Here is a 27,016-nt window from a genome sequence, read left to right as displayed (position 1 = left end):
ATATTCTATTGAGCCAAACAAGGACACCAAGTCTGGATGAAATCTTAATATTTAGCAGCAGTTATTTTTCAACCTTTAATTACTTGCTGCATTTTATTAACGTTGGATTATTGTCCAATTATTCCACATGTAATGTAATGTAATCCCTAACGTCGAAGTACTCGAGATGGCAGAGGTCGACAGCATCGAGTCCACGCTGTTGAAGATCCAGCTGCGCTGGGTGGGTCACGTCTCCAGAATGGAGGACCATCGCCTTCCCAAGATCGTGTTATATGGCGAGCTCTCCACTGGCCACCGTGACAGAGGTGCACCAAGGAAGAGGTACAAGGACTGCCTAAAGAAATCTCTTGGTGCCTGCCACATTGACCACCGCCAGTGGGCTGATATCGCCTCAAACCGTGCATCTTGGCGCCTCACAGTTCGGCGGGCAGCAACCTCCTTTGAAGAAGACCGCAGAGCCCACCTCACTGACAAAAGACAAAGGAGGAAAAACCCAACACCCAACCCCAACCAACCAATTTTCCCCTGCAGCCGCTGCAATCATGTCTGCCTGTCCCGCATCGGACTTGTCAGCCACAAACGAGCCTGCAGCTGACGTGGACATTTACCCCCTCCATAAATCTTCGTCCGCGAAGCCAAGCCAATGTCAATGCAATTGGTCCAGTTCCTTGCATATCAATAAATTGTTAAAATGGTATGTGAAATGGCATGCAAATATGGACAAAATTTCAGATGTTGGAATGAATGTTTTATTTTGGCAGAAAGGGGATGAAGGCGGTACGGTTAAAATTTAGGAACCATAAGATTAAAATAACCAGCTAATGCTGTTAATTTTATTCTTGTCACGTGGAATGTGAGGATTAATGTAATATGATTTTTTTTTAAGCAAGTAATGGTGGGTGCAATGCAATTTGGCTCTCAAACGTGAAAATGGCAGCAAAACAAGCCTCAGATTTTGTTTCATAATGCACAATTGTGGATCGCGTAGCATTCACAGAAAGAAACCAACGTTTTGGGCCTGCGCCCTTCAGGCAGGCTTCCCCTGGTCACTGTGTGACATGCTGGATTCCTCTAGCACTCTTGTATCTCAAAATACAATCACAGCATCTGCAGACTTTCTGGTTTAACTCGATATACATTGTGTTCAGTTAGACTCATTGCCGTTTTCCAGAGATAAAATCAACTTTGAAAAAGGACAACTGTGAACTTGATGCTTCTGAGAAGATGTCTGGCTGTTTTGGGGTGGCATGTTTTTGCCAGATTGTTCAAATAGTGAACCAATCATTGGTAGCAGTCAGATTTTGGAGAAATTAAAACAAAAGTGAAAAACTTGATTTTTGGGCCCTGCAGGTTGCAAGCTAATCTGTGTTGCTTCGGGGGAAGAAAAGAAAAATAATCAGTGAAGCAACTTTCAAAGGGATTTATGTGTGCAAAATGTCAACAAAGAAGCATGGTTAGCACAATGCTATTACAGCCCCAGTCACCCGGCTTAGAATCCGGCACTGCCTGTAAGGAGTTTGCATGTTCTTCCCCGTGTCTGCATGGGTTTCCTCCAGGTGCTCCCATTTCCTCCCACCCTTCAATAGCTTGTGGGGTTTGTAGGTTGATTGATGTATTTGGGCTGCATGGGATTGTAGGCCAAAAGGGCCTGTTACCATGCTGTATGTCTATATTTAAAAAAAACTAAATTCCACCCAATTGTATTGCTAAAAACGGTACATTCCCAGAATAGCCACCTCCCCTGGAGAACATCAGAGAGCAACGGATGATGCTCTCTGTTTCAATACCATCTCGTGGAACAGAAGGATGAAAATGAAGCCGTCAAATGTTCTGTGCGAATGCATTCATTCCATCTTTGTTTTAATTGGGTGATTTGTCAGACTAATCCAGCTGTTCTTTTAAAAAAGCAAGTTTCATTTTTAATAAGTTAAAGTCTAGTCATTCTATCAGTTGCCTGACCCTTCACGTGCAATTTTTTCTTTTCAGACTTTGTTATTAATTGCTTGTCTCTTTCTGTTGTGGCCTAGGGAATATGCATAATTTTGAATTGGTGATGTTGGGGGAAATTGGCATTGGATAATTGAAGCCTGTGCTCCTCCAAGCTTGTACCATTACTTAATGCAAGTGTCAGATGATTTTAGTTTTGGCATCGTATTTTTGGTTCCACGTGATATCATCATGGTATCTGCTAGCTTTGTAGCTCATAACATTTTTTCTAAAATTTGGAGATGGTGCATGGTAGTAGGCCCTACCAGCCTTTGAGCCCATGTTGCCAAAAATACACATGTGTAACCAATTAACCCAACAACCCCATGTGTTTTTTATTCATTAGAGTCCACAAAACTGGTTTACTGTGAATTCCCATTTTCCCTGGAAGTACGTACTCAGTAATGTTAACCGCACCACATTGTTGCAGCTGGTCGTTCTGTTCTGCTTTCCAAGTACATTCTGTTGACTGATAAGTTGTTGACTTTGGTGCTGCTACAGGGGATGAGCTTCCAGAGTTCTCACATTTTTTTTAACCACACCCCTCCTTTGAAGCCACTTCACACTGAAGATTAAATGATCATTCCTCGCATCTGTTCGGAAATCTTAAGGGAGCTGACGAATCATTTGTGTTCTCTACTGGGGTCAATCCATGACCTTTACCATCACCCTTGCAGGACATTTTTGGCAATACCAACACCAAGGTTTGGCAGTGCAACACTGGTCACCCGTGATCAGAAAAACTCCGTGATCAATTTTACTTGCAAATTGTGTATATTTTCTGGAAGTCTCTCATCATTTGTTTACTCAGCGATGCTATGCACTACTTTCCCCCTCACATTTTGCAGACTTCAGCATTGGAACCAGTAGAGAGACTCTCCAGAAGTGAGTGCAGTTGATTTTGCATGGCACCTATTACTGGTCTTCTCACTAAACAATACTTCCTTCTGTCTCAGAGCTAAAGTCACTTCTGATTGCTCCAGGAACTTTTTTCCATCCCTTTGGCAGAAATGAAGCTGGAATCATGAACAAAAAAAAAATGTTAACCCTTCTCATTTCAACAGCCGATCACTTGAGTGGAAATTCTGACCCTTCAAATGTCTGGGGAGGGAAAAAATTCTCAACGTGTTTTTTTAAAATTGCACTTTTAAAAATAGATGAAGGGAGATCAGCAGAAAATTCAGCGTAGTTTACTCCCTGGTTGCTCCCAGCCAGTCCTGAGCTGTGTTTCTGGTCGATGTGCCTTATCCGAGTTCCAAACCTGGCAGCTCAAAGCTCAGCTGAATCTAGGATCTAGGTTACCCTCCCTCACCTTGAGCCTCTCCTTTGTTACACTCATCAGGGACTGCCTCAGTGTCACCAAATGATTGTCTGCACAATTACAAAATCACCTTTTTATGCAGGAGGATAACAGAATATTTATTGTTTTGTGTTTAATTGTTTCTTAATTAAGTATTTTATGATCACTTTTTTAAAATGTTTTTGTAGTTCTTTTTAAAACCATATACCTATTCGGCTATTGCAAGTAAGAATGTTGGTACTTGTAGATTATATAACTTTACAGCACAGTACAGGCCATTCAGCCCTCAATGTTGTGCCAACCAGTAGAAATCTACTCAACTAATTAAACCTTCCTTCCCCTGTACCCATAACTCTCTATTTTACTTGCAGTGATGTGCCCATCAGCAGCCTATTTTAAACTGCAGCAGTTGGGTAGCGCCCCTGCGACCCAGGTGCCATTACTGGGGCAAAGGTGCTAGAAGCACCTTTTGAATTGCAGGGGAATCAACCTGGCAATTTAAGGGAGATCCTAACCCTGCAATGATGCATCACACACTCTCCGGAAGTACTGCTGGATGTTCAGATGTTGGCTGCCTAGTGATGCATGCACGCAAGCACTGACATTAACGGAATAAACGGGTCGGTCATTTTCAAATCGCCAGCGGACACGACCTAGTTAAGTATAATTGGGTTCCCTGACTACCTCTGAGGTAGGTCAGGGACCCGATAGGGTCTGACCCAGTCAACCCCAATCCAATCTAACTGCTGCATAACTGGGGCGCTAACTTGGCAAATTTTACACGGCAGTCTGAAAGGACCTAGTCTTTTAAATATCCCTATCTCCACTACCATCCCTGGAAATGCATTCCAAGTACAATAATTTGCTGTGTTTAAAAACCTTGCCCTGATGTCTCCCCTAAACTTCCCTCTCTCCACTTTGTTCAGATGTCCTCTGGTTTTTGCTACCCCTGCCCTGGGGGAAAAAAAGTGCTAACATGTCGACCGTATCTATTCCTCTTATAATCTTGTATTGTCTCCTCTCATTCTTCTTTGATTGAAAGAGAAAAGCCCTAACTCTGTTAACCTTGCCTCATAAGATGTATTTTCTAATCAAGGCAACATCCTGGTAAATATATTCTGCACCCTCTCCATAATTTCCAGAACGGAACACAACATTCCAACAAGAGTGGTCTAACCATAATTATATGTTTTATATTATGTGTATGTCAATGAACTCATGATACCTTATTATTATCACTTATCACCCACTGGACTTCTCTCCAGATGGCTGCCCTGTGATCTGATACACAGGCCTTCTCTTCCCCTCTACTCGTCTACCTTGTGCTAACAGCAGGTGCCTCATTCCTCCCTCCAAACGCCCTGTGTGAACGTTTCCCATTGGGCTTTCTATTTCCAACCTTTCAGAACTTGTCATTTAAAATTTGCAAGCGACTTCAAGTTGTAAAAAGACACAAGATTTACCCTTTTTGTTTATGACTGTACAGATGAGGAATGGGAGATGGCTTTTAGCCCTTTAGCCTGTAATAACACCTTGGCTGAACTCACTGTAATATCTCAATTCCATATTCCCATTTACCAGTTGTGATAGTCTACATTGCTTTAAAGCTCTGTCTACCTGCTGCATAAACATGTTCAAAATCTATGCTTCCAGGAAGTTTTGGGAAAGGGAATTAAATAGACAGTCAACATACTGAGAGGAAACTTTTGATTCTCCACTGTTCAAAATAGACAATCCTTTATTTTTGATCTGTGCCCTCACAAGCAGAAATGTTTATTCCATGTCTCTGGTAGAACTCCACAATGCTTAGAAAAAATGATAGGCTTGCAGGAGCTTCTGTAATGGTTCTACCGTCCAGTTCAGCTACCAACAGCTATTGAACAGGCTTTAAATGGCCTTTTAAAGGAGCCAGCAATGTTTTATTAAAATCCTGTGTCCACAGGATCTAGGACCAAAATGGCATTCTTTGTGCTGGCAGTGGCCTCAAGGGGTTGCAGATTCCAGGCAAGCAAAGGACAAGTGCAGGGCACCAGAAAATGGAGATTACACACCCAATTTGAGAAGGAGAAGCAGAGGAGATGACCCTATGGGTTGGTGACCACAGTGGCAGACCGGTGAGTGGTTCTCTGGCTGCAGGACACAGGTGGAGTGCTGTTGGCGACTGGGAACTTGGAACCCACACAGACTGCGAGCTGCTGGCAAACGGCTCGAGACTGGTTGAAGCAGGATCAGTTATTGGAAGTGGGATGTGAGTGGTAGGAGGGGCTCCCGAGAGGCTTCAGGCCCTGAAGCCTTCCTGATCGTGTCGGAGGTTTGGATCTGGAGCTTAGGTTGCTGATAGTTTGGACTGAAGTCTTTGTGGCTGCAGAGGCTATGCTGGAGGTGAATCCTTGGATAGTCGGTGACTCTGGAGGGACTCTCTTCTGCTTCTCTTTCTCTGACTAATGCGTTCCTGGTCATTTCTGCATATGGTTTGTGGCGGGCTCACTACTAGGCAGGCGAACCGGCCCCGCTTGTAAGCCACACGGCGGGGCAGCTGGCCAAAATGGTGCAGTCGGGGGTGTTTCCTTCCTCACAGCACGGGGCTCAGAAGCCCGCACTGGGGGACTACGTGATGCCCGGGTGACGTCAGCACCCTCCAGCGCAATTCTCAGCCAGGTCCGAGCTGGGAGTATAAGTATCGCCCAGCGGCCAGCAATAAACCAGTCTGCTCACTGAGCTCAACCCATCTGGTTATGTGTGTTCCTTCAGGAGTAGGTGTAGCTGCCGCTACAAATGTCTTTGAACCCATCATGAGCAAGCCTGGGATCAGCGCTATAGCTGTGAACCTGCCTGATTCTAGGTTCAGGAGCCGGAGACCTGGTTCGGCCACTCAGAGGCTCAGTTTCACCTCCGCCAGATTTCGTCTGACACGACTAAATTCTGCCATGTGGTCGCTGCCCTGGACCAGGCCACAGCCAGACATGTGCTGCACCTCGTTCAGCACCCACCCGCCGAAGATAAATACGAGACCATCAAGCGAGTGCTTATCAGATCCCTCAGACTATCCAGACACCAGCATGTCGCTTGGATGCTGCACCTTGACGCCCTGGGGGATGGAGCTGATGGACGAGATGCTCACGCTCATGGGTGAGCACACTAACTGCCCACTCTTCGAGTGCATTTTCCTCGACCATGTGCCCAGGGTCATCCGGCCTCTGCAGGTCCAGGAGAGCTTCTCCAACCCGAGGAAGGCCCAAGAGCTATGGCTCGCTCGATTCCCAGAGGGCTCAGTGGTCCAGCAGGTCACGAGGCACAGGCACGACCATGCCAAGCCCTCACCTGGTGCTGCAGTAAAGCATCCGGCCCCAAGAGCATAACCAAGGCCACAGCATCCGCTCCAGGCCTCTGCTTCTACCACCAGTGCAGGGGACCCAAGGCTCTGAAGTGTCGTCAGCACTGCTCGTTCCAGGGAAATGACCAGGCCGGCTGCTGTTAATGGCTGCAGCAGCTGGCCAAGGACACAGTCTCCTCTACCTGCGGCACTCAGTCAGCGGCTGGCGGTTCTTCATTGACACTGGAGCCCAGATCAGCGTCATCCCAGCCACGGCCGTCGAGTCCAGGAACTGACCTCGTGGACATTCCCTCCGTGCAGCCAACACAACAGAAATCTGGACGTATGGAGACATTTCCAGATTGGCCAACAAAATTTCGCTTGGAGGTTCACCGTCTCATCCCTCCCAACTGCCATCCTGGGTGCAGAATTCTTCCTCGCACACGGACTTCTGGTGGACATCCAAGGTAGGCGCCTGGTGGACACCCGTACCTTCCAGGCCGTTCGCCTCGATGCCTCCCGCTTGGAGCAACCGCAGATGGCCACGATCAGCACACCCAGAGACGAGTTCCAGCACATCCTGGATGAGTTCCCGACACTTCTCAAGCAACAGTTCTCCGCTGCCTCACCGCGCCACGGGGTGTTCCACCACATCCCCACCCAGGGCCCACCGGTTCATGCCAAGGTACGCTGAATCCCGCCTGACAAGCTCCAGGTAGCGAAGGAGGAGTTTTCGCACCTGTTGGAACTGGGGATCATTTGGCGGTCCGTCAGCCCGGGGGCCTCACCACTCCACCTAGTCCTGAAAGCCTCCAGTGGCTGACGTCCCTGTGGATACTATGAATGGCTCAACGAGGCAACAGTTCCTGACTGTTACCCCATCCCTCACATCCAAGACTTTACGGCCAACCTGGACGGTGCAAGGGTTTTCTCTAAGGTTGACCTGGTGCGCGGATATCACCAGATCCCGGTGCATCCTGAGGACATACCCAAGACGGCCATCATCACCCCCTTCAGCTTGTTCGAATTACTGTGCATGCCATTTGGGCTCAAGAATGCCGCTCAGACCTTCCAGTGCCTCATGGACTCAGTGGGCAGCGACTTGGATTTCATCTTTATTTATTTGGACGACATCCTTGTCGCCAGCAAGAACCAGGCGCAACTCAAGACCCACCTATGTGCCCTTTTCTCCCAGCTGCCCGATTTCGACCTTACCATCAACCCGGCCAAGTGCCAGTTCGGGAAAGTGTCCATGCAGTTCCTGGACCATACCATCGTGGCTGAAGGAGCCACGCCCGCCACTGCGAAGGTCGCCGCTATCAGGGAGTTCCAACGCCCGGACAGTCTCAAAGGGCTGCAGGAGTTCGCGAGTATGGTCAACTTTTACAACCACTTCATCCCGGGAGCTGCACGCATCATACAGCCACTATTGGCCCTCATCGCAGCCAAATTCAAAATGCTTGCTTGGAACCCTGAAGCCTGCACCGCATTCGAGGCCACCAAGGATGCTCTCGCAAAGGCCTCCATGCTCGCCCACCTGCACACTGACCTGCATATGGCACTTTCTGTCGATAACTCTGCCACGGCCATCGGTGCCATCCTGGAGCAGCAGGTGAATGGACATGAATGGACATTGGAAGCTGCTGGCATTCTTCAGCCGCCTGCTCCGCTCGCCGGAACGCAAGTATAGTGCCTTCGACCGCGAGTTACTGGGCATGTACCTGGCAGTGCAACATTTCTGTTATTTTTTGGAGGGGAGGACTTTTACCATCTTCACCGACCACAAACCCCTCACCCAGGCGCTCGTGATGGCAAAGGATCCCTGGTCGGCCCGCCAGCAGCGTCACCTCTCCTTCGTGTCGGAGTTTAACACCGACATTCGGCACAAGGCAGGGAAGGACAATGTGGTTGCCGATGCAATCTCGTGACTGGCCATCTGCGCGCTGATGCCCGGCCTCGACTTCGACCAGCTCGCCTGGGACCAGAAGTCTGATGAGGAGACGAGAGCCTTCAAGACCGCCATCATGGGCCTGCGGTTCCGAGATCACCCGACTTCAAGCGGCGAAGGCACCATCCTGTGTGATATCTTCATGGGCACCCCACGACGGGTGGTTCCCCTGCAGTGGCGCAGGCAGGTCTTCCGTCACATCCACGACCTTTCACATCTGTCCATCAGGTCCACGGTCCGGATGGTGGCAGAACAGTTCGTATGGCATGGGGTGCGGAAGCAGATCACGGGCTGGGCTCGAACATGCACCCATTGCCAGATGTCCAAGGTGCACAGGCACACAAGGGCGCCCGTACAGGAGTTTGAGCATGTCTGGGAACTGTTCAGCCACATTCACTTGGACATTGTCGGGCCCTTACCCATTTCCCGGGGCAACCGTTACTTCCTTATGATGGTGGACCGCACCACTCGCTGGCCTGAGGCTATCCCGATATCAGACGCCTCCACCAACTCCAGCTCCCGAGCACTGTTGCATGGTTGGGTCGCCCGGTTCGGCGTCCCGGGTCACCTCACCAGCGATCGGGGAGCCCAGTTCACATCTGCACTCTGGGGACAGCTCGTCAACAGGTTGGGGATCCAGCTACACCGCACCACGGCCTACCACCCGCAGGCCAATGGACTGGTCGAACGTCAACCGCCACCTTAAGTTGGCACTCATGGCCCACCTCGCTGGTCCTGACTGGGCAGACAAACTGCCTTTAGTGCTCCTGGCCATTCGCTCCACTCCCAAGAAAGATCTGCAGGCGTCATCTGCTGAGCTAGTTTACGGTGCATCGCTGGCACTACCTGGTGAGTTCGTCAACGCACCTCACAATCCCCAGCGGTCACTGCACGAACTACTTTCTCACCTCAGAGCACGCTTGGACTCGTTCAAACCCCCACCACTGGACCATGCATGGCACGCGCCCATCTCATATTCCCGGCAAACTGATTTCCGTGGAGTACGTTTTCGTTCAGCAGGGCCCGACTGCGGCACCTCTGCAGCGACCGTATGAGGGGGCTTACAGGGTTGTACAGCGTTCCAGCTCCACGTTCACACTGGACATTGGCGGCAGGCGGGAGCTCTTTACCGTGGACAGGCTGAAGCCAGCGCACCTCGATCCCACTGAGCCCGTGGTCATAGCCCAGCCCAAGAAGCGAGGCCGCCCGGCAAAAAAGGACATTGGCGCGGGTTCTGGGGGGGGTGGGGCTGTGTGGCGGCTCACCACCAGGCAGGCGAACCAGCCCTGCTTGTAAGCCACGCAGCGGGGCAGCCAGCCAAAATGGCGCCATTGGGGATGTTCCTTTCCTCCCAGCACAGGGCTCAGATGCCCCCGCTGGGCAACCACATGACGCCCAGGTGATGTCGGCACCCTCCAGCACAGTTCTCAGCCAGGTCCGGGCTGGGAGTACAAGTACAGCGCAGCATCCTTCAATAAACTAGTCTGCTCACTGAGCTCAACCCGTCTGGTTGTGTGTGTTATTGCAGGAGCAGTGTAGCTGCCGCTACAGGCTAATCATTTTCTGCCATGTGGCAGACTAACAAGGAGGGTGGACTCAGGACCAGTGGATGTGGTGTACTTGGACTTTCAGAAAGCCTTCGATAAAGTCCCACACAGGAGGCTAGTTTGCAAAATCAAGGAGCATGGTATCGGGAATAGGTTGCTGTCATGGATTGGTTGAGAAATTGGTTGAGAAATAAGAAACAAAGGGTTGGGATAAATGGGTCATTTTCTGGATGGCAGAATGTGACGAGTGGGGTCCCGCAGGGGTCGGTGTTGGGCCCTCAGTTGTTTATTATTTATGTAAATGATTTGGAAGAGGGGATAAATAACTACATGTGCAAATTCGCAGATGACACTAAACTGGGTGGTAGTGTAAAGAGCGAGGAGGATGTCAGGAAATTGCAGGGGGACTTAGATAGATTAGGGGAGGGGGAGGAGGAATGGCAGATGAAGTTTAATGTGAGTAAATGTGACGTTGTCCATTTTGGAGGCAGAAACAAAAGAACAGAATATTATTTAAATGGAGTTAAGCTAAGGAGAGGGGTAATGCAAAGGGATCTGGGCATACTTGTTCACCAGTCATTGAAAATTAGCATGCAGGTTCAGCAAGCGGTGAAGAAGGCGAACGATATGTTGGCTTTCATAAAGAGGGGATTGGTGTATAGGAGTAGAGAAGCCCTCCTGCAGTTGTACAGGGCCCTGGTGAATCCTCACCTGGAGTATTGCGTGCAGTTCTGGTCCCCATATTTAAGAAAGGATGTACTTGCTATAGAGGGAGTGCAGCGCAGATTTACAAGGTTAGTTCCCAGGACGGCAGGATTGTCATACGCGGATAGGTTAGAAAGACTTGGATTATATGCGATGGAGTTTAGAAGGATGAGGGGAGACATGATTGAGGTATTTAGGATTATCAAAGGGGTTGACAGGGTGAAATCAGAACACATGTTCCCAATGATGGGTGAGACTAGGACGAGAGGGCATAGTTTAAGAATGCAGGGAAGGCCATTTAACATAAAAATGAGGAAAAATTTTTTTACCCAGAGAGTTGTGGGTGTGTGGAATAGAATACATTGCCACAGAGGGTAGTGGGGGCAGATTCGTTGGATAGATTTAAGAGAAAGTTGGATAAGTCTCTTGTGGGCAGGGGAGTTGAGAGTTATGGGGATGAGGCTGGGATTGGTTATTGAAAGGGAAAGATCAGCCATGATCCGATAAATGGCAGTGCTGGCTCAAAGGGCCAATTGGCCTACTCCAGCACCTATTGTCTATAAATGCAGTTTATGGTAATGTTACATCTGTTATTACGTGACAACAAAAGAATCTTGAAACATATTTGCACCCATCTGTAAATAAAGGGACTAGTGCTGTGTGTAAGATTCCAAATGTGGATAAAACTAAAAATGCTAAATATACTCTCAGGCCAGGCAGCTTGTGGGGAGAGAGGAAAACAGAATGCTTTGGGAGAATAACCTTTCAAGAGAAGCAATCTTGTGCTTTTGGGTGGTATCTCAGATAAGAAACTGCCAATCAGCTGTTTGATCATCTTGTACATTTACATGGATTAGACCTCCCCCCCCCCCCCCCCACAAAACAAAGAACAAGCACTGAGGAGCGACAAAACAGGAGGCCTTTGTCATTCAAAATCATTGATATTTATTAACATTATTTTTTTGAAAATTGTATTTATTAGTATCTTCATACATTTCAAATTAACTTGATATAACATTACAAAATAGATACTAAATTTTCAATTTTCAACCCCCCCCCCCACAACCCCCTGCAGATAGGAAAAAAGATAGAAAAAAGAAAAAGAACATGCATCGTAATAATTATAACCAATATTAATAATGCCATAATATTTCTTGATGAAAGTACCATTTTTTCAAGGGGGGGATTGGATTAGAAGGTCTGGATTAGTCTATATTCATAAATCTCATATAAGGCTCCCATATTTGACAAAATTTATCACACTCATCTCTCATATTATGTATTTTTATTCCATTAGGAGACAATATTTTATTTAATTAAACCATTCTTCTATTTAACATTATTTTCCAATTTCCACATTTTAGCTACACTCTTTCTTGCTATTGCCATTGCTAGACTCAAAAATCTCTTGTTATATTTATCTAATTCCAGCTTGATATCTTTCACATTATTGAAAATGTTTTCACATGAGAAAATCAATACCTTTTAATTCTATTAACAATGCAAATTGCATTATTACCTTTTACACACTCAGCAGCTGCTCTCCACTCATTTCACTATGAGGTGCAACTTGGCTCAAGTTCAGCTGACAGATTTCCCTGCATTAAGTGCTGAGAAATTGTATGAAATGGTTTCCACTGTTGGAGTCTGAGGAGTTGAATCTTGGACCTTTGCAAAATTCCAGGCCATGAGCCATGTGGAGGTTAGCAGCTTCAGATGTGGGAGATTAGAATCATGGTTTATAAATGCACATGGCTGGGCAGAGGATTTCCACTTTGCAACATCTGTCATAATAAGTTCTCTAAACATGGAAAAGCTGGGATGGTTCTTGGAAAAAAAATGACAACTCAAAATTCAAAAGCCTCTCAATTAAAGCTGCTATTTCAAGATGACTTCTATTGCTTCTGAGCACAACAGATTCATCCTCTTGGAATGAAATTAAACTCTCACCCTGTTGCTCAATTTTGACCAGCTCAGGAAAAAGTTATGTTGACTTTAGTGCAATTTTGAGCTTTTTGAAGTGGACAGTAAGGAGTCTGCCTTTTTGTTTTCTGTCAGTGTTTTGGTAACCACTTGCACTCACTTGGTGCCTACAGAATTTTGTGATTTACTGTGGTTGAAGTAAAAACGCTCATCCACAACTCCTCCAATTCTTGCTCATTTGCTCTGGCCCCCTCTGCCCCCAGACTCAGCAAATGTAGAATCCCCCTCATCCTCACCTACCACCCAACTAGCCTCTGCATCCAACACATCATCCACTGGAATTTCCAGCACTTACTAAGGACCCCACCAGGTACATTTTTCCCTCTCCCTGCCTCTCGACCTTCCGCAGGGACCGCTCCCAACGTGGTTCCCTCGTGCACTCATCCCTCCCCAGCCATCGCACCCCCAGCACCATCTCTTCTGCCTACAGGAGGTGTAATACTTCACTTGTAGATCCACAGAACTTATTTACTGTATCCGTTGCACCACATTAGTTTCGCCATCGGAGAGACCGGTCGCAGACTGAGATCACTTTGCTCAGCACCTCCACTCCATTCACAACCACAGTGACCGACCATTTCAATTCTGGGTCACACACCTGCGCTCACGTCTGTCCATGGCCTTGTGTGCTATCCCACCCTGACCACCCGCAGATTGGAGGAACAACAACTCGTTTTCCATCTGGGCACCCTCCAGCCACATGGCATGAAATTGACTTTACTGCTTTCCACTAAACCTATTTGCTTTTCTTCCCCCTCCCCCTTCTCTATCCACCCAATTGTTTCATTTGCACAGTCTTACCATCCCCCCTTCTTCCTGCTGTCCCCTCCCTCCTTTTCCCATCTATCATCTCCTGCCTTGCCATCCCCACCCCCACCCCCACCCTCCCACTCTTTTGTTCAGATGCTTGCTGGCATTTTCTCATACTTTGATGAAGGCTTCAAGCCCAAAAAGTCGGTTCTGTATCTCTGCCCCTTGCTACGTAAAGGACACTGTTTGACCTGCTGAGCTTCTCCAGCATTGTGTGTTTTTACTAGCTTAGATCAGTTGTCCTGCTGAGTTATTTTGTTTGCCACTGTCTTAAATGGCATCAAAGAATTGGTCACCTGTTGGGCATTTGCCACTATTGTACAAGGGTGGCAGGGTTGGCTTCCTTCATGTACAAAACAATCTCTGGAAACAACAGCCTGGGCTTTTCTTCCAATCTTTATCATACCTCCTTAAAGCAGCCATTGACTAGTACACAATAATATGGCTTTTCATAGTTTAAAGTAAACCAAAATCATCAATAATCTCTCTCTTGTACACTAGCTAAATAAAATATTTTTTTAATTGGTAATTGTGATTGTGATCCAACTGAATGTAACAAAGTTGTATCATTACTGACAGAGAACTCAAAGTTTGGCTGAATTTATATGGTGGTTGCTTTTCTGGCCACGACTAACTCTTTGGAGTTCACATTGTGAATTTGGTGAAATGTCAAAGCAGCTGCAGAATAGTTGTGGTAACAATATACAACTTTGTTACCTTCATGCATCTAGTCTTGAACATTGACATTTTATGCTGTGACTCATTCCTGAATATGAAATAGTTTAGGGATCATGTGTGAGAGCATACAGGCCCTTTGGCGCACAATGTTGTGCCAACCTATATAAATCAATTTCAGAATCAATCTAACCCTTCTATCCCTCACATTCCAAACCACCCCCTCCCCCTCAATTTTTCTTGCATGCTATTTGTTTCAATTATTTTACATGTCTTTGTTATTTCTAGTGCAATTGTCTCTAATTGTTTAATGGCTAGAAGAATACAAGGGTTGAGCAATGGTATAACAATGTGACTTGTCTGCCGACATTATTTCCTGGTGTGGTGGTTGAAAAAGCAGACTCAAGACGGGGCCAGTTTCCAATGGCTAGATGTCAATGAGCAGAGTAGCAATATAATTTTAATCAATACATTGTGTCATTTGCTGTAATTTCAAGTAGACTGTGCAAAGTATCAGTAAATTATTGGCCTTTACTTGACTTTGTCATTCATCACTGTATTAGTTTGAGTGTGAACAGGATTTGTGCTGTCACCATTGCTTTTAAAGTTTGACCAACTCCTTATTTGCCTCTTCAATTACGTGGTGCTTGGAGAAGGGACTGAAGCCATGGATGAGAGATCCTTGCTGATGCTCATTAGGGCAAACTGTTTGCCTTGAGCAACGATTTGAAGTAAAACGATTAAAAGTTTCTGATGGGAGAAATCTCAGAGAAATTTGGAGATTTATGTTGAAATTGAAGAGTGGAGAAATTCAGAGCTTGGGATTTTCAGTGGCGGTAAATTTGCTTCTCACCTGTTTTCAGTAGTTCTTCCCTGGTGCTGTTCCAGCACTCAGTGAGAAAGTAAGCACATAGCCCACTAGCTAATCCAACCAAATAATTGTTGCCTTTCCTTATTCAGAACATGCATATCTAGATTAGGGCAGGCACTGCATCAGCCAGTATTTTCAGTGCAAGAAGTCACAGGGTTCTGCTTGGGAGCAATAAAATTCCGCACGAGTCCATCATCACCAGACTGCTACCTATGTGGAAAATATTCTACACTTTGGGCTTAAGGGATAGTCCTAGAGGACATTGTGCATATCGTCTAGATGGCAAAGAGGGGTGATCTAAAATTTGTTCATTCACCAAAAAGAAAAAAAAGGCAGTTGAATTTTATGAAACTGAATACATTGTGGCTAGCTAGTGTTTTATTTCAAAGAACGACAGTATCCCGTGTGTCCCTTCTGATTGGATGGCAACTTTTCGGAAGTTGAAATGGTGCCCTGCCAGTCATTGGCCTTCGATCCTGTCTGATGAGTGGTTCCTTGTCTCCAATTCCCTCAACCATGCAGGATTTTCTTTTCTCTATTTGCAGAACTGTCAGGTCCAGGAATACAAAAAGCTTTCAGTAAAGTGTTTCTACATATTGTAACTTCCTGAAAGGTCATGGGATCAGTGCTATGGCGAATCAGAATGAAAATAAACGGAAATAATGAAAATGTATTGAATTATAAGGAGGGGATGGATCGGCTGGGACTTTGTTCCCTGGAGTGTTGCAAGGCTGAGGGGGAGGGGGACCTTGTTCAGGTCTATACAATCGAGAGAGACAAAGAAAAGTAAATAGTCATGATCTTTTTCTAAGGGTAGTGGAATCAAAACTGGAAGGAAAAGGTTGGAGGGGTAAAAATTTAAAAGGCATCTGAGGATCAGAATGTTTTTATTTAATTTTAGAGATGTAGCACAGTAACAGACCCTTCCATCCCACAAGCCATCACCACCAAAATACACCTTTGTGACCAATTGACCAACTAACCTTTGAAATAAGAGAGCAAACCAGAGCCCCCAGAGGAAGCCAAAGCAGACACTGGGAGAACATGCATATTCAGCACAGACAGCACCATTTGAACCCCCGTCTCTGGCAATGTAATAGTGTTGTGTTAATTATTACAGTGATTGTATGAATTGTGTTGTGTCCCCGATTTTTATCACTCGCAACTTGGTTTCAGTCGGGTCCAAATTTGAATGTGGCTATCAATGCAAAAAACAGTTTTTCCACTGTATCTCAGTACACTTTATAATAAACAAGTCGATTTAATATAAAGGTATAAATATAAACTCAAAGAAAATTGAGCAGTAGAAATTGTAGTGATTGTAGAATTTCATAACATAACATAACAATTACAGCACGGAAACAGGCCATTAGGCCCTTCTAGTCCGCACCGAACCAAACACCCCTTTCTAGTCCCATCTCCCTGCACAATGCCCATAACCCTCCATCTTCTTCTCATCCATATACCTGTCCAACCTTTTCTTAAATAATACAATTGAGTCCGCCGCCACTATTTCTCCCGGAAGATCATTCCACACAGCTACCACTCTCTGAGTAAAGAAGTTCCCCCTCATGTTACCTCTAAACCTCTGCCCCTTAATTCTTAACTCATGTCCTCTTGTTTTAATCTTTCCTCCTCTTAGTTTTCCTGACAGAAAACTGCCTTTTAATAAGAAAGCCAAAAAAAAACCCTGCAGATGCTGAAAATTTGAGTGAAAGCAGACAAAGCAGTAAATACTTAGGTGATCAAGCAGTATCTGTGGTAGGAGAAACCTATATACTACCGGTTATGATGAAATGGCATCGTTCTGAAATGATACTTCTGTTTCACTGAGTGTCATTCTGTGAATGTAAAGCCTTAATTTGCCCTAGGTTAGAGCTTGTTCGAAGATTGTGAATTCCTCACCAAAATAAGGTATTTTCTAGATATCATAAGTACTGATATTGGGGTGTCTACTTTTGGGGGAAAAAGAACATTTTCCAGTGATCCAACACAGTTCTTTTGTCAAAGAACCAGTCATTTCAGAATCAGAAATCATGTCACGAAATTCATTGTTCTGCAGCGGCATCACAGTATAAATATTTATATAAACCACCATCCAAAATAAATAAAAATCGTGCAAGAAAAAGTCAGTGTTTTTGGTTCATTGTTCATTCAGGAATCTGATGGCAGCGGGGAAGAAGTTGTCCTTGTGCTGCTAAGTGCTCATCTTCAGGTTCTTGTACCATTTTCCCAATGGTATCAGAGTGAAGAGGGCATGGCCTGAGTGGTAGGGGTCCTTGAGGATAGAGGTTGCTTTCTTAAGACACCGCCTTCTTGTAGATGCCCTCAATGGAGTGAAGACTGGTGCTTGTGATGTTGCAGGCCAAGTTAACAACCCTCTGGAATTTTTTTTCTTGTCTTGACTCTTGACACCTCCATTCCAGACAGCGATGCAACCAGCCAGAATGTCCTCCACAGTTCACCTGTAGAGGTTTCCGAAAATCTTTGGTGACATACTGAACCTCACTGTTGAGCCTTCTTCATGATTGCCTCAACAGGGAGGCTCCAAGATAGATCCTCAGAGATGTTGGCACTCAGGAATTTGCTCTCCACTGCTGAGCCCTTGGAGGACTGACTGGTTCATGTTCTCCTGACTTTCTCCTGAAGTCCACAAACATCTTCTTGGCTTTGCTAATGTTGTAAGGTTGTTGGCATGACACCTCTCAGTGAGTGATCTGTCTCCATCCTGTACACTTCCTCATTGCCATTTGAGATTCTGTTGACAACCATGGTGTTATCAGGAGATTTATAGATAGCATTGGAATTGTGCTGAGCCATACAGTCATGAGTGTATAGTAAGTAGAGCAATGCGCTAAGCGCGCATCCTTGAAGTGTGCCTGTATTGATAATCAGTGAGGAGGAGATGTTGTTTCCAATTTGTACTGACTGCACTTCCGATGAGGAAGTCAAGGATTCAGCTGCGGGGGGAGGGGGGTGGTGGGGTTGGGTGTGCAGAGGCCCAGAGTTTGGATATTGCTGACCAGCACTGAGGGAATAATGGTGTAGAAAGCTGAGCCATAGTGGATGAAGAGCCGCTGTATGGATGAGATGCTGTTTTCTAGATATTCCAGGGCTGAGTGGAGAACCACTCATGTTACTTCTGCTGTGGAGTGACTGTGGTGATGGGCGAATGGCAGTGGGACCAGAAGTCTGATTATTTTTTTAAATGGTCAGCTTTGGCAAGCCATGATATTTACGTTATCTTCAGCATGCAGTGAGGTAAGTTTTCATTATCACCAAGACATTGTGCTATTCTTTGCAAGTGTTCAGTGGCTCATAGTGGAGTGGCAAGCATATATTTTTGTGGACTCATGCATTGATTCCCCTATTGAAATCATTATTCATATTATATAATGTGTATAAGGCTTATTATTGATGATAGCGATCTGAATGTCAGCATTGGTAATGTATTTTCCATTGTTGTTCATGAAAATAATGTACTACAGCCTGGTATGGGGGAACCAATATGTTTGAGCAGAAAGCCCAACAACATGTAGTGGACGCAACCCAGTACATCACTCCCTACCATTGAGAAATCTGTATAGAGTGCTGCCATCAGAGAGCAGCAGCAAGCATCAAGAAGTCACACCTCTGTTCTCACTGCTGCCATTAGGAGAAGCATAGGTGGCACAACTTGCACCACCAGGTTCAGGAACGGTTGCTACCCCTCCACCATCAGACTCCTCAACAACTGACTCAATCAGAGACTTATTTAAGAACACTAAATATTGCTGAATATTTTTTTTCCCCGTGTCTGCACAGTCAGTTTGTTTACATTTCTTTCTTTACATTTCTCTCTTTTGTATGTGTAACTCGTTTCTTGACAGTTTGCAGTAATTAGAAATTCTGCTTGGTCCACAGGATTAAAAAAAATTCAGGGTTGTATGTGATGTTATGAATATACTCTGACAATAAATTTGAACTGTAGGTGCCTAATTATATAAAAGGAATCTGAATAAAGCCTGGTGAAGCTCAAAATTTAACTCGAGAACTAGGCTTCTAATTTGAAACTAGCAAAGTACTCGTTTAATTTTTGTGTGGTCACATGAATCTTTTTGTGGATGTCTCCAAAAAGCAATTCAACAAAACTGTGATGCATTCGATAAATGATTAATGGATCAGGCACAAATTGTACGTGCTGCTGGAGTTGTGTGTATGTCACACAAGTTGCAAAAAGAACTGTGTTTGTCAACATTGACTGTCTCTACCACAAATGGTTATTTTCTATGATAGATGATGAGACCTGGTAACATTGCAATCACACAGATAATCCAATAAACTTTGATAACTTGGCATGCTTGGGACTGGCAGATTTTCCAGTCAATTAGATGTTATTCCCTCTTAATACTCCCAATACAATTTTAATGTGTTTTTTAGATAGTTGCACAGTATTATGCAATATTTTAAAGTGAACCTAATGTTTGAAGAGAATTTTTGGTGAAACAGGGTGCAGGTGAGTTAAATGGGGACACAGGAATGACAAAGAAATACATTGGAGAGTGCAAGGTAAGGACTGAGGCCTAATCAAATGGAAGGGAGTGTAGGACTGGGTCCCTGGCAAATTTAATGGAGCACAGCATAGTTTACCTAGAGAGCCAGATGCTGAACTATTGGATTTTCAATCACCTGGACAGTAATTTCACACCTGGACAAGAATGTGATCTATTTTGGCTTCAGTAAGATGACACCGCCGACAGTTAAATTTCTCTGGTAACTGCAATATTGACTCCTGTGACATTTGGCTGTAAAGTCATGAGTGACGAGGGTTGCTGGATTGACCATGTGCAGCTGTTTCCGAACATTCAGTGAAGTGACTACCTGAATCGTCCAAACATTCATTTCTATTGAAACGATGTATGAGCAATTCTAAATGGAAAATCTTGAATTTTTTTGTTGGGTGCGTGGAATTCATTGCTGGGAATGGTGGTGGAGACTGGTACTACTAGGACAGTTAAATGGCCCATTGATAGCACAGGAATGTATGAAAATAGAGTGTTATGGATGTGTAATTGGGAAAGTTTAAATTATTGTGGAGTGGGTTTATGCAGGTCACCACAACATTATGGGCCAAAGGGCCTGGTTTGTGCTGTAATGTTTTATGTTCTAATTCTGTATCTGTAATATGGTCTCTGGAGAGAAAAAAATTGGTTGTTTTGTTTTAGTTGTTTCACTAAAATTGTGATTTTCTTACCCTATTCAAAAGAACTGACTTAACAATGATTGCTTTTCTCTCTCATTCTGGGGTAGAATTGATTTTTCATAACTTGCTGTGAAAGGGCTGGGAACACTCCTGGCTTTCCATATTGAACAAAAATAAGTAACAAATAAAGAATGCAAAAGTATTTTGTCATTTGAAAGTCACAAATATAAATTAGAAATTCTCTTTATCTTTTAACAGGTATCTCCACTTCAATCAAATAGAATCTTTCGAACCAGAATCCTTCAGTGACCTTCCAAAGCTTGAAAGGCTGTGAGTGCTTCACTTTCTGAATGGATTTAGTTCGTAAACATTTGAAAAGCTTTGTTAAGGGGCTCGATGGACTTGCTCTAAAAATTAGGCTGATACTGGCATCGTAGAAGTTACAGACCCTTGAAATGTTTTGTTGATTTGAGAACGTGAGGAGCAACTGCAGCAGTTGCAATACTGGCCCTCTCCCAGTTTGCTCACGTTCACTTCCACCTGAAAATGAGGCCCTCTCAAGCTTCACCCTTTACCTGCACCAGGCAGAGAGATAGTTGTATCAGCAAACTAGTTTAGTCCTTGAAATGAATGTCAAACATCCAAGAACTAACCTTGAAGTATTAAGATACTGCATTACTCTATTTTATCGTCAACTATTTGTAAGAGTGCTGAAAGTTCATTTTGTGTCCAGGCGCTTCGACTGTTTAACACGTCCATGTGACTTTCATATGCACTTGGTTTACAACCTGATTAGTTACATTGTCAGTAAGATGTATCAGTCTTGTGGCACTGATTCATATTTGGGGATTACTTTGCGCGTTTGAAGAATAAGCAGTACCTATCATTAACGATTACGTCACACAGCGAAAGATTTGCAGTGGAAACTGGGCTGTGCAAAAGTTAGAGGGGAACCTTTTTTCACTTGGTAGCATGGAAAACTGCTCTATAAAACTTTAGAGATGGATGAGATGTGACTTCAATGTTTCAAGCCATCAAAGACTGCGTTCTTTTTCCTGATTAATTGGCTGGTGTTGATGCCCTGTCTGCCATGGGCTCAGGCTTAGAACCATAGAACATGACACCACAGAAAACAGGCTGTTCAGTTCTTCTATCTGTGCTGAAGATAAAATAGCGCTAGTCCCACTGATTTGCACCCATTCCATAACCCGCCAGACCTCTCCCGTCCATGTAGCTATTCAATTTATTTTTAAAATTTGAGTGAACCTGTATTTACCAATTGCACTGCCCAACCAATCAATTAAACCAATATTTAGTATGTTGCAATGTCAGTTTATGCTATAAAATGGATTGTGACAATGAACATGCAATTTATAGTATTGTTTTCTGATCTCCTTGGAAGGTGTTCATGGTACCTATTCTGCTCCTAATGAAGTGTTCAAATTATGTGCATCAGTTTTCCAAGCTATTTCCGGGCAATGAAGTCATAGGCAAGAGTGTGGCATCCAGCTGGTTTTCAGAAGTTAACCCATTAATGTACCTGATTTTTGTCAAGTGAAGGCAGACACGAGCGAGGAAATTCACCATCACACTCAATGTCCCATAAAACGCCTTTTGACAGAAAGGGCATTTGAAGATCAAATTCTCAAACCTGGCAAAGAAAAAATCTCGGACTATTGAGCAACGGTGATCCTCTGTTTCTAAGAATTGGACTACCTCTACCAGGCGCCCCAAGCTCCTGCAGAAATGGTCCAAACCTACCAAGGGCAAGAGCAAACATGTCCATATCCTCTCGCAGGCTAACAGCCCCACTTAATTGATTCCATTGAGCAGACAATGTTGCTTGTATGCTCGACAGCAGCCTCCCAAAATAGAACCAGGCTCCATCATGGGAAAAGATCATAAGGTCAATGTAATAAAAAGTCCAAGGATGTTAAAGCCTCTTTGGGATAAAATGCACTGACCACTGGTCATTCCCTAGATTATGACAACCCAGTTGTAGATGGAACATTTGGCATGACACCAAGAACCTCCAGTCCATATGTTGGGAGTACAGAAAGCTCCATCGTAAACAGTGAATGGAGTGCGTGACCTTCCAAACTACCCACCTGGCGCTCATCTCAAGCCACGTCTATGTCAGTGTTTGCTGATCCCACAGTCACTCTACAACCAGAATGGATGCAAGTTGTCTCGATCCATAGGGACCACCTCAGAAAAAAGGGCCCTTTAATCAACAATGCACATTGTAATTTTCATTGTACAGAGGAACTGAACAAGCCTTCAGAGTGGATCTTGCTGAGAATGTGCATTGAATACAGTACTTCTGAAGACTTCGATCAAAGGTGATAATTGTGGGCAATTTATTTGTCCCCACGAGGAATGTTTTTTAATGTCAAAATATCATTTATTTTGGCAGTAAAATCGTTTACCAGCAGCTGTTTAATTTGCTTTTTATTTGGATTTTTAAAAAATCATTAACAATTATGGGGCTGGCAAGGGTGAAAACGTAATCTGATTAATTGAAGCACATGTTCCTCAAGAGTTGCATTGGAATTTTTTTTCCTTCCTTACAGGTTTTTGCACAACAATAAATTATCGCAAATATTGCCAGGAACATTCAATCACTTGGAGTCCATGAAAAGGCTGTGAGTAAGAAGCTCTCTTTATGGGGATATAGGAAAGAGGAGTGCGGTCTGTAATGACCCCAGTATGAGCAGCTTTTCCACTCAATTCTTGCTAATAAACAAAAAGTGTAGTGATGGTTTTATTTTTTTATTAAAAGGGGAACTTGAATGTTGAAAGTATTAAGTTAATAGGTTGCATATTGCAAAAAATCTAAAGAACCTGGGGCAGAATTGCCTTTGCTTGAACCTGTGTCAGCTGCTTCGAATTACATTAAGTGCACAACAGAAGGAAAATTTGCTGATGAATATTATATTTGCGTGAAGAGGTTGTTGCTATTTGTTAAAACTTAAATGAAAACAACAAAAGGCATGTTCTTATTACCAGCCCGCAAACCTCCCTCTTCCAGTATCTCGCTGCGTCCAGGTGATTCAGTGCGCTTGGAACAGGAAATCTTTGCCCTTGCAACAGTAAGGAAATGCAGTGAGTTTTCAGGTGAAGTCAAGTTGGGCGCTTATGAAATCATTTTAATGATTTGTTTGAAATGGTCTTGACTTCAAAAGAGCAAAATAAATTTAAAGACAAATCTTTTTCAGGTCCTCAATGTGTTCTCTTACTGATTTCCCACAAATTTCAAATACAGTAAAACCTCGTTCGAACGCGGTAGTTGGGGGTCCAAGATTTCATACCGCGTTACAGCCGAGTCGCGGAACAGATGAATATACATCATGATTCAGGAGGCAGGAAAACCGAATACTGTGACTCAAACCCTATAATAAGACCTTTAAACTCCATATGAACATACGCATCTTGTAAATTAGTCATAAGAGACCATGTTTGAGTTTGTTGCTGTTCGCCACTGTTAGTCTGGCTCCTAAAATCAGTGTTTGGGGTCCACAGACACCCGTGCTAAGCGATTCCGTGGATTAACGAATCGCGTTCTAACGAGGTTTCACTGTACTAATATTCTTGATCTATTTTATAACTTTGGTTTTATTTTCATAGAGGATTCATATATATTGTAGCGAACAAAGACACAATAGTCAGTGTGAGTCAGTTTAACTGATTTTACTGGAACTCCTGTGTGAGCTTCTAACCACAGCCCACCCCCCCCCCCCCACCCTCCCCCATGATACTCTGCTTCCCCTGGGACCACTGTGTTGTCAGTCTGGAGGGCTGGCAACGCTCTGTCTTGGGGCTCTCAGCCCCATGCCTGCACCTCTGTGACCTGGTTCGCTTGTGGATCGGCACAGCCCACGACATGACCTCCCCCCCCACCCCCAGAACTGTATGAAGCTCTTTGGTTTAGGTGGGCGACCTCTCTGCCATGGGCACACTACTGGCACTAGCTGCTCCAGGTTGATGTCTGCCAGCTTGAGGTGGTCAATGGTGAATGCTTCTTCCCTGCCTCCAATGTCTAGTACACGTCATTCCATTGTGTCAGGGCATTTTGTAAGGGCCATTATACGGCCGCTAAATTAGAGTTCCATACGTCCCCCTGCGCCAGGTGCCAACTTTCTCCCAAAGTTACATCCGGAGAGGTGTGGGCAGTTCTTCTGTCCTTGGGCCGGTGGTACGAATTCACCCAGGACTCCATACACGAGTTCGGCAAAGGACTCCCAGTAGTACCCATGGCAATTTGTCAGTCCAATTGGGGCCATTAAGTCGAGCCATCAGGGCAGTCTTCAGTTACTGATGAAACCTATCGATGAGGCTATTGGACTGCAGGTGGTTGGCTATGGTGTGATGTTATTGGGTGCCAAGGAGCTAGGATAGCGCTGACCATAGTGTCAAGGTGAACTGAGCCTTCCTGTCTGAAGTTATGTTCGTTCACAGCTCAAAACGGGCTATCCAATTAGTGATGAAGGCCCTGGCACAGGACTTGTGGATGTGTCCAAGAGTGGTAATGCCTCTGGCCATCTGGTAAACTTGTTAACCATGGTGAACAGATACGTGGTTCCACTGCAGATCAGCAGGGGACCAATGATGTCGACGTGCAAGTGGTCGAAACACCTGTCCATCAGGAAACCACTGGAGCGGGGCTTTGACATGCCTCTGAAGTCTAGCAGTGTACGCAAGTTCTGGTCCAGTGGCCGAGCTGTTTACGCAGTCTTTGCCACATGAACTTGTCAGCGACCAGCTGCGTCGTAGCATGAATGGATGGGTACAGTAAGCCATGAAAGACGTCGAACACATGACGCTTCCAAATCATCGATACGATGGGTCTTACCTGTCCGGTGGCTATGCCGTAGAGAAGCATAGCTCCGGAAGGTCCCAACCTCACGTCCTCCAGTTTGAACCCTGAAATGGTGGTATGGAAGGGGGGTATCTTGGCATCCTGTAGCTGCGCTGCTATAGTCGATTCTAGGAACCAAAGAGCTGATCCATTGGATGTACAGGAGAGTGCATCTGCCACAAGATTGCCCTTGCCTGCAATGTACCTGATAGTAGTGGTGTATTCTGAGATGTAGGAGAGATGCCTTTGTTGTCTTGTAGGCCATGGATGTGACCTCTTAGCAAAGGCAAATGTCAAAAGCTTGTGGTCCATGAAATCCCTCCCTTCCAGGAAGTACCGGAAATGGCGGATGGCAAGGTAAAGGGCCAAGAGTTCTCGGCAGAACGCACTGTATTTCTGCTCCAGTGGCCTCAACTGCCAACAGATAAAGGCAAATTGCTTCCAGCTGTTCCAGGACGCCTCTTACGGTCGGGTTTGACACACCGATCATGAAGACCATGGGCACGTTAACTCATGGATGCACGATCATGGTGGCATTGGCCAACACATCTTTTGCTTTGTCAAAAGCTGCAGTCGTCACCTCGTTGCACTCCAGGTCCTTGGGCTGACTGGAAAATAGTTTGAAGAGCAGCTGCATGATTTTGGCTGCCTTTGGTAGAAAACGATGGTAGAAATTTTTCATGTCTACAAATTCTTGCAGCCCTTTAATTGTGGAAGGCTGGGCAAACCTGTGTATAGCTTCCACCTTGGAAGGAAGCGGCACGGCCCCATGCTGGTCAATGCACTGCCCGAGGAAATCGATGGTTGTAAGCCCGAACTGGCATTTGGCAGGATTGACAGCCAGCTAAAGCGCTGGCATAGCTGGCACAGGTGTGTGCTGCTGATGGGAGCGGCTCACAATATTATCCAGATAGATGAACACGAAGCCTACCAAGTCCATTAGCCTCTGGAAGTTTGCGCTGCATTTTTTAACCCAAAAGGTATACGCAAGACCTTGAACAGCCCAAAAGGAGTGATGAGCACCATTTTTTTGGGACATCATCAGGGTGCACCAGGATCTAATGGTATCCCCTAACCAGATCAATTTTTGAAAAGATTTACGGGCCGTGAAGATTGGAGGTGAAATCCTGGATATGGGGAACCAGGTATCTGTCCGCCGTTGTGACGTTGTTGTGTCGGTGATACTCACCACAAGGCCACCAGATGCCTAAGGTACCATGTGCAGTGGGGATGCCTATGGACTATCAGAGTGCCGTACTATCCCCATTTCCTCCATCTTGCGGAATTCCTCCACGGCAAACTGCAGCTTGTCAGGAGGTAACCTGCAGGCCTGGGCATGTACAGGTGGTCCCTCTGGGGATATGGTGCTGGACTCCATGCTTCGGCATGGCTGAGGAGAATTGGGGATGACTATCCTCATAAACGACGCTAATATCTTGACATAAGTGTTGTGAGAGAAAGTCACTGAGTCAAGATGAGGTGTCAGTAGAGTAACTGGTGTAGGGTGAGGGACTGGAAGGACTTGGAGTTCATTAAGCGACCCCCTTTCAGGTCCATGAGGAGGCGTTGGGCTTGTAGGAAGTCTGTGCCCAGAAGGGGTTGCCATATGTCTGCCAGTGTGTAGGTCCATTTCAAATGGCAAGGGCCGAATTCCAGAGGGATGGTCTGCACTCCGTATGTTCAGAGTGGTAAGGCCAGCTCTTTCTGGCATGTGTCCCGGCTCGTGGGAGGCAATACGCTGATCTTTGCTCATCTGTCGACCAGGAGATGCCGACTGGAATGCTAGTTCCAAAAGTAGAGGAGGCTTTTTCTGTGGCCGACCATCGTAGCCATCAATG

General features: G+C 45.3%; 1 protein-coding gene across 3 annotated transcripts in view; it reads left to right on the top strand.

The window, feature by feature from the left end:
- LOC138736528 (peroxidasin homolog) overlaps positions 1-27,016 on the top strand; it is a 243,839-nt gene that overhangs the window by 123,920 nt on the left and 92,903 nt on the right. For all 3 annotated transcript variants that reach the window (XR_011340350.1, XM_069886187.1, XM_069886186.1), the window contains 2 exons: positions 20,579-20,650; positions 22,894-22,965. Coding sequence is in view for 2 of the 3 variants with exons in the window: in XM_069886187.1 (XP_069742288.1) it covers positions 20,579-20,650; positions 22,894-22,965 (144 nt within the window). In the remaining variant the exon portion in view is untranslated. The remainder of the gene's footprint in view (positions 1-20,578; positions 20,651-22,893; positions 22,966-27,016) is intronic.

Source organism: Narcine bancroftii, chromosome 6 (genome assembly GCF_036971445.1).
Source record: "Narcine bancroftii isolate sNarBan1 chromosome 6, sNarBan1.hap1, whole genome shotgun sequence".
NCBI classification, from domain to species: Eukaryota; Metazoa; Chordata; class Chondrichthyes; order Torpediniformes; family Narcinidae; genus Narcine; species Narcine bancroftii.
Note: the sequence above shows the minus strand (reverse complement) of the source record. Positions and strands in the feature narration are given on the sequence as shown.